This window comes from Ictidomys tridecemlineatus, chromosome X (assembly GCF_052094955.1).
Source record: "Ictidomys tridecemlineatus isolate mIctTri1 chromosome X, mIctTri1.hap1, whole genome shotgun sequence".
Lineage (NCBI taxonomy): Eukaryota > Metazoa > Chordata > Mammalia > Rodentia > Sciuridae > Ictidomys > Ictidomys tridecemlineatus.
In genome coordinates this window covers 3100556-3116083 of record NC_135493.1, presented here as the reverse complement: position 1 = coordinate 3116083, position 15528 = coordinate 3100556, and the positions used below count along the sequence as shown (strand labels likewise).

Sequence of the window (15528 nt, the reverse complement as noted above, 5' to 3'; positions counted from 1 at the left end):
AGTACCTTTAATTTCCTCTTGTGAGATGAATTTTCTGATGGATTATATCAATTTATGAATACATATCTGTGTGCATGCTATTTCCACTGCCTAGAATATCCTCCTATACCTCAGTTTGCTCTTCATCTCTTTGATAATTAACTACATTCCCTTCAGTAATAAAGAGATAAGATATGGATTGCCTCTTTTGCAGTTTTCTTTGATGCTCCCATGTAAATGTCTTTCTTTCTGATCCTGTAACTATCACATTTTGGACTTCCCTATATTAAGTGTTGTTTTTTTTTATTATAGTACTACTAAATGTGCACTTGTCTCTTTAACTACTGGAGTATAAGGTCATTAAGAGTATGACCTGTGTCTTATTTGTCTTTGTAGCTATACACATATCCCAGAGCATTAAACATGATAAGTACTTATAAATGTATCAAATAAATGATTCAAGTCAGTCCATTTTTTATCTATTAGCTATTCAGATAGCTAGTGGGACTTTTTATATTCTACTATGTATTGTGCAGAATTTATATGTAATATGTATAAAGAATCATATTATTAACATGTTCATCCATATACTTATCACTAAATATGATGTCATTAATAAGGTTCCATATATGTCCACACTTGAGTAATAGAAATTAGAAATTTGTGTATGGATCTTGGATTGGGTTCTGTTAATCATTTTATTATGTGTGATGATGAAGTTAGCAGCAAGTAATGAGCTTTGGCCTGCATTTTTATAGTTGTCCTGAGGTCCAAAGATGAGACAAGGCAAAGCTTCTTTCTCAACTGTCCTAGTTACATATCCATGTAACACTTCACTAGATTTTTCTAGGTACTTGTCCTTCTGTAGCTTTCCCATAAAAATCCAGATAAGAATTCCGAGGACCAAAATAATATGGATGCTGCAGAATAATACTTTCCAAAAAATTCTAAGCATCCTGCAGACCTTTTCCAATTTGTGCTTGTCATGTGCATTTAAGAAGGCAGCTACAAACATCAGAATGAAGGACTGGAGAAATAAGACCAAGAGTTGCTAAAGGTCATTAGATGGATCAATTGTAGGGCCATAAAAAGAGCCAAGCTTTTATCTTGCAGTTTTGAGCCTAGATTGCCCTCCAGAGTCACCTTCCTAGATCCATGGTGAACTCTCTACTGTGTAGGACAAACAACGGTTTTGCCTTGCTTCTGTACTTCTGTACATCCTCTATTCTGTATTTCAAAATAAGTACAAAGACATTCCATAAAGGTTCTCGGATCATCTAATCTCAGTTTCTTGTCCAATTCAGACTAAAATGGAGGGCTCAGTGATTATCATCTTGATATTCATTCAACTCTATTTTCAGGTGACTAATCAATTTCTCTGCTTCATTCATCATCTGCCCTCCTTGATCTAAATATTCATCTTTTTTTCTTCAAAGTTCAATATTCTAGGGGCTGGGGCTCAGTGGTAGCACACTTGCCTGATGTGTATGAGACACTGGGTTGGATTCTCAACACTGCATACGAAGGTCTATCAACAACTAAAAAATATTTTTTAAAAATTTTTTAAAATTTCAATATTCTAATGCTCTCCTCACTTTTTGGAAACTCCAGAACTGAAATGTATCTTCTATCTTCTCTTTCATTATTCAGTTTTGCCTCTATCCTGTTTTCTTTATTCATTCACTATTCTTCCTCCTCTAGTATTCTCCATCTCTAATGTGTTCAGTTTCTTTATTGCCCATTGCTATCTTCTCTATGTTCTCTTCCATTTGCTTTCTCTTGATTTATCCATCCACATGTCTTCCTCATCGTTTCAACCCTCCATCCACCTCCTTCCATGATCTCTCTTCTGTTTACAACTACTCTGTTCTATTCTTTCCACAATTGTGTGAACTCCTAGGTCCTCTTCAATCTGTTCCCCTTTGCTCATTTAGTATAAGAATGTCTCTCTTCCATCTATTCTCTACCATTGCTCTATTCTCTCCAAATTCTTCTTCATACATTATATCCATTCATATCTCTCTACTGCCTATCTTTCCCACCTTCTTTTCAACATTTATGTCCTTTCATACAGTGTGATCATTCTCACCTTTTTGAAACTCTTTGAACCTTTGATATATCAGCCAAGATGTGTTAGATGAGTATGCAATAAGAAGCATTTCTAAAACCTCAGAGCCTTAAAGCAACAAAAGTTCATTTCTAATTCACATTGTTTATCTGTGGTTTGGGAAGAAACTTGCTTCTATGTCAACCTCAATTAGGAACAGGAACATAGAATGATGGATCCAAAACCATCTGGAATAATGTGTATCACTATGATGAGGAAAGGCAACATGGCATATCATGCACTGGTTCTGAAAGGCTTCCTCTGTCCCTTAGAATTAACATGTGCCATTTATTTACACTTGTATTAGATTAACCCAAATAAGTCATTTGTTTCTGCCCAACTTTAAGGTACAAGGGGAATATAATACTACCATGTATCCAGAAGGAGGAGAATAGGGACAATTTGCCAAGTGGCAGTACTGACCACCATGCTTACCTTTCAAGATAGAGCACACTATTGATTCTATTAACATTTCCCTCACTGTCCTTCTGGATCTCCTTTATAGGTCCCTCTTTTTCCTCCTCTGCCTTAATGATAGTAGTGTTTTATGATTGGATCCTTGATCTGTATTTACTGCCTATTTCCCCAATTTATCATCCCTTCTGCATTCCAATCTATTTATCTGAAATAGAAATTCAAAGCTTCTTATCCAGATGATTTTGGCCATTTCCTAACTATTTTCCCTAATTTTCATGTTCACATACATTTTTTACACAGTAACTACATTGTCATATATTAAATTTAAAAAATCACCACCTCATTCTCTTATCTAAAATGTCTTCCATTCACTGCAATTGTACACTTGGCTTTCTGTCTAGAATACCCATCCTCTCTGCCCTCTGCTCCTACCTATATTTGATTATATTCCACATATGTAATAATATAAAAATTAATACCAATAACCCGGAACCTAGGAGCTGCCTAACCAAAAGACTCTTTTCTCAACCTGTCTCAGGAGAATAAATTAGACAACTCTCCTCTCTCTTCCAATAATTGTGTGTGTATATATATATATATATATATATATATATATATATATATACATATATATATATCTTTAGCATTTTAGTTAATATTATTTGTGATTATCTAATTAATGTTTCACCCTTATTATATTGTGATGGTCAAAAGGACAGAGACCATCTGTAATTAATGTTTGTATACCCATAACTTAGTCCAGGGCCATGTATGTATTAGAAAGTCAAACCTGTTTGGTAAATGAACAAATTGAATTAAGACTTGTCTTTCTTGCACCCATGATTTCCTTCCCTTTTGTTCATCTCCTTCAGTGTTTATTCCCCTACTCCTCTATGTCTTTTCTTCTTTTTTTCTCATATATTATATCCTCTTCATCAAGTTTTCCCATCCTTTTATGGCATCCTAATACTTAGTCTCTTTATTTTCCTCCATCTTCTCCATTATCTTCTCAGCTTTTCTACTCTTTTCTCTCCTTTCTCACATTCTCTCTTTCTCTATCTTCATCTCTCTCTTCCTTCTCTCTATATATGATATGTATGTTATATGTCATATATACTCACACACATACATATGTAATATGTATTCATAATATATATAAAATCTGGAGAAAATGTACATAATTAGTCTTCCCTTCCCCTCTCCTTCTCTATCCAATTCATATCCATTTTTCTTCTTTTCTCTAGAATTTCTCCTCTACCATATGTCCATTTTTCCTCTACTCTCTCATTTCTTCCTCTCTCCTTCAACTTTTAAGTATTCATCTTTTATCCTTTGTTCCTAAGCCATTTTCCTGTCTCCCAAATTCTTGTAGGAAAACATCAGTAAATAACAAATTGGAAGTAATGAGGGATATAATTCATATATTCACCAGCCATGCATTGAGTTTCATTGTGCAAAATAATAAATCCATAAATTTAAAATAGCCCTAGAAACTGCACTGAATGATTGCATTTATCTATTCAATAAAGGTTCACTCAGTTACACAAAATGAACACACATTAATGTGGGAGGAAGCTTCAAAGAGTGACAAATGACAGCATAAGAGCTATCAAAAGAATAAAAAGCACACACAAAAACCAAAAAAATTTTTTTAGTATTGGAGCAAAAAATCTTATTGTATTGCAAGTGCTCTCAAAGATATTCTTTTGACAGTGAAATTCAATATCTAGTAACTCTAAAGACAATAATGAGTCATGAAATACATAAAATTATGATGGCTCCTATGTATTGGGTGGTAAAAATGTATAAAACATATTTTATATTTTATGAAGATTTCACTAAGCTACAATCTGAAGTGTTTGGAAACTTCATTTATATAAAATTCCAGGTAATGTGACATAAAATAAGTATCGCAGTATTTTTTATTTGTATATATAAAACATGTTTCAGAAAATATCTATCATCTCATCTGAGTCTCACAAGTCTGTTTCATAAGGGTATTTTTCCCTAGTCAAACTCAGCATATTCTAATGATCAGTATGTTCACACCTATATATATATATTTGTAAGTTTATGAAATTTAGTGTCCTTAAATATGAATGTGCCTGTGTATTAGGTCACATGTGTCTTTGAGTATGCATACATTTATAAAATACACATATATCTCTGTCTCAGATTATTTATATGTGCAGCTACCTATTTATATGTGTATACAGAGTATGTATACATACAAGCAAATATGTTAAGAAGTGTGCATGTATATATACATATGTGTGTATTCATTTCTAATCTGTAAATTTGAAATAATTATGGATACCCTAAAATGTGCTGCTTACAACCCCAATCCTATCCACAATATATTCTAGTTAGGAGCAATCATTCTCTCACCTCATTGTATAGAGAAGGGTTCCATTGTCTACCAGTCTGAGCAGCTTGTTCGGTGTGGTCATATTATGAGCCACTGATTTCTTGCCATTATGAAAGAAGGTGTCAGGAGTCCAGATCTTACTAGCCAGGAGATTGTTCAGTGGAAGGATCTTCATGGGTCCATCAAATTTCAGTCTTTCATCATGCCATGTCTGTCTAAAAAATACATCAATGGTGTACTCCTAGGGATAGAAAAGAGAGAAAATATTTTTTTTTCAGAAGAGTCTTGATGAGGACCAGCAGTGCCCTCAGCAAATATTAATTACATCTTCTGATGTAGAAGAACAGCAGTCTACTAACAGTGGTTATTGAATGGTTACTGATAAGTCAGGTAAATGATTATGGCTGAAAAATAATGCCATAGGGATTGTGAGTATAGTGATAATATATCTGATAAGGCTTTTATTAGAAATAGCAGTACTAATACTATTTTACACATCACACAAGCTGACTACAAGACTTTTCTTATGAAAATGCAAACACTTTCTTGTTTTAATAGAAGAAATTCCTAACTTTGTCTTTACTCTAGGAAGATAGCATATAAACATCTAAGGCCAATATAACAATAACCATAAAAACAAACTTTATACTTTAACACATATTTCATCAAAGCCTCAAAGTAACAATATGTCAGATGGGTTAAAACCTTATCTTCAATAGGCAATTAAATCTCATATATAAATAAAATTGAAATAAATGCACACATAGAAAAAAATGGGTAAGTGAACAGAAAATTAAATAAATGGATAAAAATTCTTATCAAAAATTAAAAATGTTCAAATTTCCTATTAATCAAAATATAAGTTAAAACAAGTATAAGTGTTCAAGGTTTTGGTAATAGTAGAAAAAATTGTTTGAGCACATCCTTCCATTGCTATCAATGATTAAATCTGAACAACAACTGTATATTACATGAAAGCAATGGGGAATGATTGAAAGCAGACAGACAAAAATGAGTATATACTTGGAAGATGGTAATAGCCATGGATTCAAATTGTAAATTAGTAATTTTTCTTTCCTGTAGGTAATACCCCAAGCCTAGCACTCCTCTGACATGTATGACAAATAGCCTTCCTAACTCAAGGTGGCAGGAAATCTGGAATATTAGGGATGAGAGTACTAGAAGCAAGAAAATCACTGAAATGATGGACATATAAATCTCAGTATATTCTCTGCTTCAAGTCCCAGCTGACCACCATACAACATACAAATAGAGGCAACTATGGGACCCAGAAAAATCAGGCACAAATAATTGAGTAGTAGTCCACTAAATAAAAGAACTGTATTGGATGTTGCTTGTGAGTTTGCTGCTTTTTAGGCTGAAGAAATTCCTCAATCCATCACTATTCACATGGCAGAAGTCTGAAAACTTATTATTTTTATGTATCAGAGGAAATGTTCAGGACTGAAGGATGTGCTAAAATGCTTAGAGAGTTTCTGTAAGCCAGAGAACCACTGAGAAGGAGAATCTCAAAATCTGAATGCAAATTTTGCCCAAATTCTTGATTAACCACAAAACACAGGGGATTACTGCAGGAGGTCAGTTTGAAAAAAAAATCTACCAGAAATTTATTAAAATTCTTTAGTTTAAAACACCCTAATGACTTCTGATCATATCTTGATTATCTTCCCTGACATATACTGGCCCTTGTCTTCCTCTTTGAGATATCCTTCACTCCTTCTCCACAAATTAACCAATATGGCTTTTTATTCTTCCAGCATACCAAGTATATCCTTGCTTAAGAATCTAAAAAATCATATGATTTATTGTCTCAATAGGACTATTTTTGAGAGCAAGAGGAGATTTTATAAATAACCAGGGTAATGGGTGTAAACTAGGACTCTGCCAAATGAGAAACTGGAATTAGACTCCCACATAAAGCAAAGATCCTGAAAGGTTCCAACCTCAGCAAAAGGGTGAACTAGATAAAATTAATTAGACAAAACCAATCCACAACACAAACACTCAAAACAGAAGGTTGAGGAGAGAGGGGAAAGCCTTTTTTTAAAATCAAATTTAGCAACTTCCATCCTCATCTTTTGTGGTATATTTAAATGTACACTATCTGCTTGATCTGAGGTTTTCAAACTGAAAAATTAACATAAAAATTAGTTTCAGGCTGGAGATACTACAAGATTAACTTACAGAAGCAAACACAAAAACACTCTAGAGGGACATAACTACAAACAACTAAAAATAAATTCACAGCCCACAATAACAAAACACCAAAGAAAATGATCATGAGCAAGAGTCGGATGATACAACATATAACAAAATTAGACTCCCTCCAAGTACTTCATATAACATAATTATCAAATAGAGATTATGAAAAAAGTACAATTAAAATTATAAAGGTTATGGGGAAAGGTAAGAAAGAAAAATCTGATTTTAAAAGGTCTATTTGAAGCTGACCTTTTGTAAAAGAGAAATAGTCTTCAGAAATTAAAGCTTAATTAATGTGTCATATAAAGTAGATTAGATATTACTGAAGAGAGACTAATGAACTGGAAGATACATATGCGGAAAAATTGCTCAGTTTATATTTCAGACAGATAAATGAGAAAATATGAAAAGAGGAAAATCTCTTATTCTTTTATAGAGGACAAAAAGAAAAGGTTCAACATATGTCTATTAAGATTCTAAATGTGAAAGAATAGAGAAAATAGAAGAGGAATAATATTCAAAGAACTAATGGATGAGTTGTCTCATAATTGTTGAAATATATGGATCCTTAGCTTTGAAACCATAATGAGCTCAATAAATTAAAGCAGATCCAAGCAAGCATATAGCAGATTTAAGAATATTAAAGTGGTGAACTTCAAAACAAAATATAAATGACATGTAACCTACAATATAATATAATTTTGATTGATAGAAATTTTCTTAAAAGGAATAATAGAGGGGCTCGGGTTGTAGCTCAGGGGAAGAGTGCTTGCCTAGCATGTGTGAGGCACTGGGTTAAATTCTCAGCATTACATATAAGTAAAAAAATAAAGGTCCCTCAACAACTAAAAAATATTTTTTAAAAAGCAATAATAGAAGTCAAAAGACATCAAAAATACATCTTGAAATGCTAAAAGAAAAATAATGGTTAACTCAGAATGCTATAGTCAGCTAGACTGTATTTTAAGAGCAAGATGAACAAGAAGCTAATTTTATTTTATTTTTTTAAAGAGAGAGAGAGAGAGAGAGAGAGAGAGAGAGAGAGAGAGAGAGAGAGAGAATTTTTTAATATTTATTTTTCAGTTTTTGGTGGACACAACATCTTTCTTTTATGTAAGGCTGAGGATCAAACCCAGCGCCCGGTGCATGCCAGGCTAGCACGTTACCGCCTGAGCCACATCCTCAGCCCAAAGCTAATTTTAGATAAATAAAACAATACAGAGAATTTACCACTAACTAGTCCTCATTCTTATCTCAGATTTTCTCATGGCTGGGTCAATTACTGCCTTCAGGTCTAATTCAAAAGTCACATCAGAAAGGCATTCCTTGACCATTCTATCATAAATAGTAATTTCTGTTCCCCTTATCATGTGCTACATTTCTTCTTCATAGCACTCATGAAATATATATTTATTATGTGTTTCATGCCAACAGCCTGGAAGTCCCATAAAAGTAGGGTCTTTTCTCTATTTGCTACTATACCCTCAGCACCTAGAACTCTGACTGCTATAAAGTAGATTCTCTATACACACTTTTTGAATAAGTAAATTGTGGAATGAAGCCTTATGAAAAGAGCTACTAAAAGAATTTCTGAATGTCTCAAAACAGAAGATTGAGAGGAGAAAGCCTTTTTATCCTTGAAAATCAAGCAAAAGGAATATGCCACAAGGAAAAGCAAGTATAAGTATTGATGATGTTTTGGGTAAACTAAACAAATACTGGCTATTTACAAATAGTAATAAAGGCTATTAAACTAAGGCAAAGCAAAACTAATTAAACCAAATGAAAGGATAGAGTAAGAATATGTAAGTTAATACATTATTGAATTTGAGAGAAGAGTGAAAATATTCAGTACCATTAGACTTTAGGTCACATATGCATGTTATTATATAAGATAATCACTCAAGAATATAATAAGTAGAATGTAAAACACAAAACAACAGAGGAAACAAAAGGAAATGTAGAAAATGCTTCAATCTTATAGAAGGCAAGATAAGAAAAATAAATAAATCATAGAAAAATTGGGAGGAATAATACACACAATCATATAATATAAATAAACTACTGTAAATAAAATTGAAATATTATAAACAATGTACTTACATACTCTGTACAAACAAGACATAAAAATCGACAGATTGAAATCATACATTGGTTAATCTTAATTAATTAAAATAAAGGTTGTAGAGCTGTAAAATAGAGGTAGAACAGACTGTAGGACAAACATTTTTGAGGGGATGAAATATAATGACATTAGCTGGAGTATTTCAAGTAGAAAATATAACAACTCTATCTTTGAATGCATTAATACCATGGAATCAAAATACATAAGACAAAACTTGAATTACATGGACAAATCAACAAACCATAGATTCTGAACAAGGGAAAGATAAATGAGATCGAAAATTGAATAAAATCAAGAACCTTAACTGACAAGCATGAGCCAAAGAACACAGACAGACTTACTGATTAAATACCCAGTAAAACACATAAAATTTTTGCCAAAAAAGAAAAATGGCAATGTGCTAAGCCATAAAGCCAATCTCAATAAATATGTCATACCCTAGAGACTATTTTTATTAAATATGAGGCATGAAATTAGGAATTAATAACAAAATTTTTACAAGTTAAAATTGAAAGACATACTACAAAAATGTCAAGAAACAAGGAAGAGCAGGAACATCAAGTATTTTCTTCCTTTCTTTTTTTTTTTTTTTTGGAGGGGGGTGCTGGGGATTGAACCAAGGGCCTTATGCATGCAAGGCAAGGACTCTACCAACTGAGCTATATCCCCAGCCCCTACCAAGTATTTTTAAGGACAGTAAAAAGGATGATCCAGATAAGAGCAAAAATTAGTGAACTAGAAAAAAAAGAAATAATACAGATGATGAAAAAAGGTAAAAACAAGATACTTTGAACACTAACAATACTTTAAAAAAAACTTCTGACAAATTTATCAAGAAAAACAGACAAGGGAGGAATAGTAATGGAAAGGGTGGTGATATATAATAGTAAAATTAGAAAAATAGTTAATGATTTTTTGTACCAGTTGATGAGCACAAGAGTTTCTATAACACTACCTTATCTACTTTGGTCCCTCAAATCCAAGATGGACTGGTTCCATGAATCCCTGAAGATACCAAAATTTGAGGATGTCAAATCCCTTATAGTGTTTGCATATAACATACATACAACTTACTGTATGCCTTAAATCATCTCCAGATTATGTATAATGCCTAACACAATGTAAATGCTATACAAATTGTTATACTGCATTGTTTAGGGAATAATAAAAGGAAAAAAGTCTGTATGTGTTTAGTGAACGTGCAAAAATTTTTAAAATATTTTCACACTCAGCATTTGGCTGAATTTGGGAATACAGTCCATGGATACATAGAGCCAGTTGTGTGTGTAAAGGCTTACTGTTAGCTTGTGGAAAATAGATTGTAGGGAAATAAGAGTAGAACTGATAAGCATCACACATTATATATTGTATACATATACTGAATTATCACATTGTACCCCATAGTAAAATTAAAATAATAACTAAAATAGAGTAGAGATGGGAAAATCAGTTAGGGACTTTTTCCAGCTGGACATGCCAGAAGAGATGGTATCTTGGATCAGAGAAGTAGCAATGTAGGTAGTGGTAAGTGCCTACATTTGGGGACATCCATAAACAAATACAGAGGCTATGAATACAATAATAGTAAAACCAAATAAGAGATATATAAAAAATAAAATAACATTAGTAAGTTATATTTGTCCTAGGAATGTAAAGTTGCCCTGATATGAGGAAATCTACTAATATAATTAACCACATTGATAGTTTAGAGGGGGAAATAATGCAATATCTTAATAGGGGCCAAAATAGGAATTGGAAAATTTCAAATACACTCATAAGTGAACACACATACGGATACACTTCTTAGAAAACTAGGAATGCAACATATAGTAGATATATCATATTCATTACTGTTTACGGTTGTCATTTAGCCTTTCTAAGAAATCTTGTAAATTTTCCAATATTATTTTAATCATATATTATTCCCATCTTTTCAAATTGTCAAAACCCAAATATCTAACATTTCTTGAAGCTACAATCAGTCTACAAACCTAGGTACCACCAATTGTTCAATCAGTCCAATCAGTCTCTCTCTCTCTCTCTCTCTCTCTCTCTCTCTCTCTCTCTCACACACACACACACACACACACACACACACACACACACACACACACACACACCTCTCACAGGAAACTTCAATTCAAAAGTGTGTTGAGTTTCCAGCTCTGTGGAAAGGAAAGGCATCTCTTCATTAGTAACACTGCCACTAAATGCACACACAACCAAAAATGCTTAACCTCAAAGGTAACCAGGAAAATGCAAATATATCAATTAGATATCACTTCATACATATCAAAATGTCAAAAAATAAATGGTGACAATATGCAATGTTAGCAAAGTGTGGACAAATGAAGCTCTAATACTGCTAGTGGGATTATAAATTGATATAACCCATTACAAAAATATCTGTCCATATCTGAAAAAAGGTTAAATTATGCAAACTTTATGAATCACAAATTTTATCTGTAAATACACACTCTACAAAAATTCAAATATTATCACTTGAAGATATACATAAGAATGTTTGTTGAATCATTGTTTCTAAAGTAGCAAAAAAACTGTAAACACCATAAGTGCACATTAACAGGAAAATGGATGCATTATAAAAAATATAATGTAATAATTTTTAATAGTTAAAATAAATAAGTTACATTAAGCTTATCAAAAATAATAGTTTTTAATACAGGGTTGAACAATAAGTTGTAAAATGATTCATGTGATGTAATGCATTTTACACAAAAGGTTAAAAACACTAAAATCAGTAATTAGTCTGAAGCACATATATAACATCAAAAAGAAAAATGCAAATTCATGATCATAATTATCTTTGAGGAGGGAAAGAGAAAGGAGAATGGAATCTAGTAAGATTCACAGGGATGCCACCTGTTTCTTTAAAGGTTAGTTTTCAAAAAAAAAATGTAGTACATTTTTAAAGAATTTGTACTCTAATCTATTTAATCTTTTTAAAAGTTGGTTGATAGGTACCTATTTTTTTATATTTTATTCTCTAAAGAGTAAAAAATACTGGGGAAAATCACATCACGATTACTTACTCCATAAGCAATCTATGACCTTTGGCCAAAAGCAATCAGATTTTGACCTAACCATTCTAAAAATGCAATCAATTCCTTCCTTGCAAATTGAGCCCTTGTATACTCTCCAAGGATGATTGCCTCCAAATCGACAAATGGATTCTGTTGTTTTGTGAGGCATTTAAATCAAATCTTCCAGATAATAAGCCTAAGTCTGCCTCTTGGGAAAGGCACTTAATACATTTCCTATACAAGGCACTGATGACACTTAGCTTGTGAGGAACCATTTCTATCTTGATGTTGGAACTTGAATGACTTCCTGTCTCCAACAATATTCTATATGTCAAAGCAAATCTCAGAAAAAGTTTGAGAGGCTCATTCATTTTTAGCAGAGTGTGAGGACCAAGGTACTTAACATTAGACCAAAGTGCATTAACATTAGCATTACAGTGAAGGCTTTTTTTTTTTTTTTGCAGAACTCTCTTATTTTGATCTTCCTTTTCCCCCTCAACTAATTTGTCTTGTTTCCATGATTATCTATTTTGAGGAGTCATGAATCCACATCACTCTTTCAGGTGTATTATGCTATGAAATAAGAGAAAATTGACAGCCCAAGAGGTTTTCAAAATAGACCAATCCATTCTTGGCCTCAGACTGCCATTAAAGGAGACTTGAAAAGAATATAGCCACTTGTTTTGCTGTTAGGGAGTAAAACAAGTACACTAATTCTCATTCAACCACCATCAGGAGAGAGATCTGTGTGCTACTTTTTTTTGTAATTAACACAATTTTTTCTTGTACAGTTTTAGGCTATTTTGATAACTTCACATGATTTTCATATATAGTTGCCAGACCAGAATGTATGTTACCTGAATGTGTTTTCAAGAATTATGACTATAATGTCTTTTATGGGTTCTCATTTCCCAAGTTTCCATTTCATTTTTCTCATTAAACTAGATGGTTAGTTCTTATATAGTATTATCTCCTTATACCAATAGTTGGTTGTCCATTATATACCCTAGGAATTTTCTCTGTTGATAAGTTATAGCTCTCAGTTTTTATCTTAGTAGGATCTAAATAGTTAAATATCCTTGAGGAGAAGGTAAGTTTAAACTACCTAGAATTGGCATTTTAAATTTTCTAGTTTTTCTGCTCCCTGAGTCTCCTAACATGATTCCTCTTTGTCCTCTATATTTTTTACTAGTTTTATTGGTATCTTCAGATAGCTATCTTTTGAATATATAACCCAGGATCCTGGGTCCCTAAACCTCCTGTTTGTCCAAGGATCAGGAGAAAATGTGGAACAGTGCCTGGGACTCAGAATATTGACAGCTAGGATGGAAGCTAAGAAAGAAGCTGGTTTGGATCAGAAGAGCATGCTTTTTTTTGTCATCTGTTGTTTCTATCTTTCATTCCAATCATTGGCTATGAGCACAAAATACTATTCTTCAGCCTGTTTCCCACTCTTCACATTCTAATTCAAAGGATCTTGGGAGATCATGAAAAATATCTCCACTTTCCAAGAGCCAGACTTCACTGGTAGGGGTGGACAAACCCAATTTGAGAGAGAAGTGTCAATGAAGGTGCATTTGCACTAAACTCTTTGTAGCCTTGGGGTCATATTTCTGTTCTCTCTCTCTCCTGGGAGGTCATGGACACAGAATTGATATTACTACTGAGGATCTATGTCTTGCTTCAGTGTCTAACTCCATTGTTTGCAAATGGTTAACACAACCTTTACATTCATGATGCCTATCAAATTCTGATTTCAACCAGGTTCAAAATCATCTTTGAGTTAGGCAGTTATGGTATTAAGATGAACAAAATAGACATGGCCCATAATTTTAAGGTGCTTTCTGTCAAATTAAGAAGCTGTACCTGTGGGAAGGAAGCCAGTGTTCGGTCAATGAATGCTATGGGTACAAAAGATTATGGTTGGTGATGAATCAGTGCTGAAACTGGCACTACAAGTTTCCTTATTTGTGAACAAAATACTATTTCTATTTCTTTAGGAAAATATTTTGGACCAAAACGCTCTGGCTAGAAACAAATCAAGACCTAGCCAGCCCTAATAGGGAAAGAACCATACTCTTACTTTGGCTTAATGGTGATGAAGAAAAACAAAGAAGTGAAACATAAAACTCCAAGAGAGAGAGAAAATCTGGATTATTAGAAATGTCTCCAGGGCCTATCACATCCATGGGTGGAAGAGGAGGAGGGAAAAGAACTTCAGATGTGCTTCATTGGTATCACTAGATTTAGATGCTTATTTTCATGTGTACGCTTACAGAATGTCTTAGAGTGTGTTGGTGGTGTTTATTCTGTATGCATTTGTGGTATACATTTTATAATTTTTTTAGTTGTCAATGGACCTTTATTTTATTTATTTTTATGTGTACTAAGGATGAAACCCAGTGCTTCACACATACTAGGCAAGTACTCTGCCACTAAACCACAACCCCAGCCTGCGGTATATATTTGTCTGAATGTATTTGCGGATGTTGGCACATGAGTGAGAATAAGAGTATTTGTATGAAGGTGTGTGTTTTAAAAGAGGAGCTTTTGATAATTTTTAAATAAAAATCCTAATTCATAATCAATTCACCGCAGTTCAAAAAAAAAGGGTGCATATCCATGGTGAATCAGTTGTTCCTGATGGCCTATGAACTCTCTGAATATTGGTTTGCCTAATGTCCTTTTTTAAAAATATTTTTGGTTGTAGATGGGCATAATATCTTTATTTATTTACTTTTATGTGGTTCTGAGGATTGAACCTAGTGCCTCATACATGAAAGGCAAGTGTTTTATCACTGAGCTATAGCCCCAGGCCACTAGCATCCTTTAATGTAGAGTTGAGTTCCTAAAGAGTACTTCTTGAATGGCCAACTGGTACAACTTTAATGCATTCCTGAGTCTAGATAACAGGTTGAGAAGGGGCCATCTAGACATATGGGCCTCCTTGCTTTCCCTAAGAGATAATCATCTTTTTCATTCCTCATTCATTGATCATACCATTTACTGAGCTCTCCTTAAGTGTCAAATGATATAAGTGCCTGGGAAACCATGAGGACTCAGCATTTGCTGTCAAGGAGTTCACAGGGAGTCTACTTTACCCTTAACCACTCACATACTGTATTAGCTTTTCATCCCCATAACCAAAATACTTGGTAAGAGCAACTTTAAGAAAGAAAAGTTTACTTTGGCTCATGATTTCAGAGATTAATTCCATGGTTGGCCAACTCCATTGCTTTGGGGACTGAAGTGAGGTAGAACATCA

General features: G+C 33.3%; 1 protein-coding gene and 1 long non-coding RNA gene across 7 annotated transcripts in view; one reads left to right on the top strand and one right to left on the bottom strand.

Annotated features, from left to right (window-relative positions):
- The window catches only part of Gabra3 (gamma-aminobutyric acid type A receptor subunit alpha3), a 213235-nt gene that overhangs the window by 51480 nt on the left and 146227 nt on the right, over nucleotides 1-15528 (bottom strand). For all 6 annotated transcript variants that reach the window (XM_040286804.2, XM_040286798.2, XM_021735402.3 and 3 more), the window contains one exon: nucleotides 4892-5112. In XM_040286804.2, the coding sequence (XP_040142738.1) occupies nucleotides 4892-5112 (221 nt within the window). The remainder of the gene's footprint in view (nucleotides 1-4891; nucleotides 5113-15528) is intronic.
- The window catches only part of LOC144371665 (uncharacterized), a 181876-nt gene that overhangs the window by 50531 nt on the left and 115817 nt on the right, over nucleotides 1-15528 (top strand). The window lies entirely within an intron of this gene.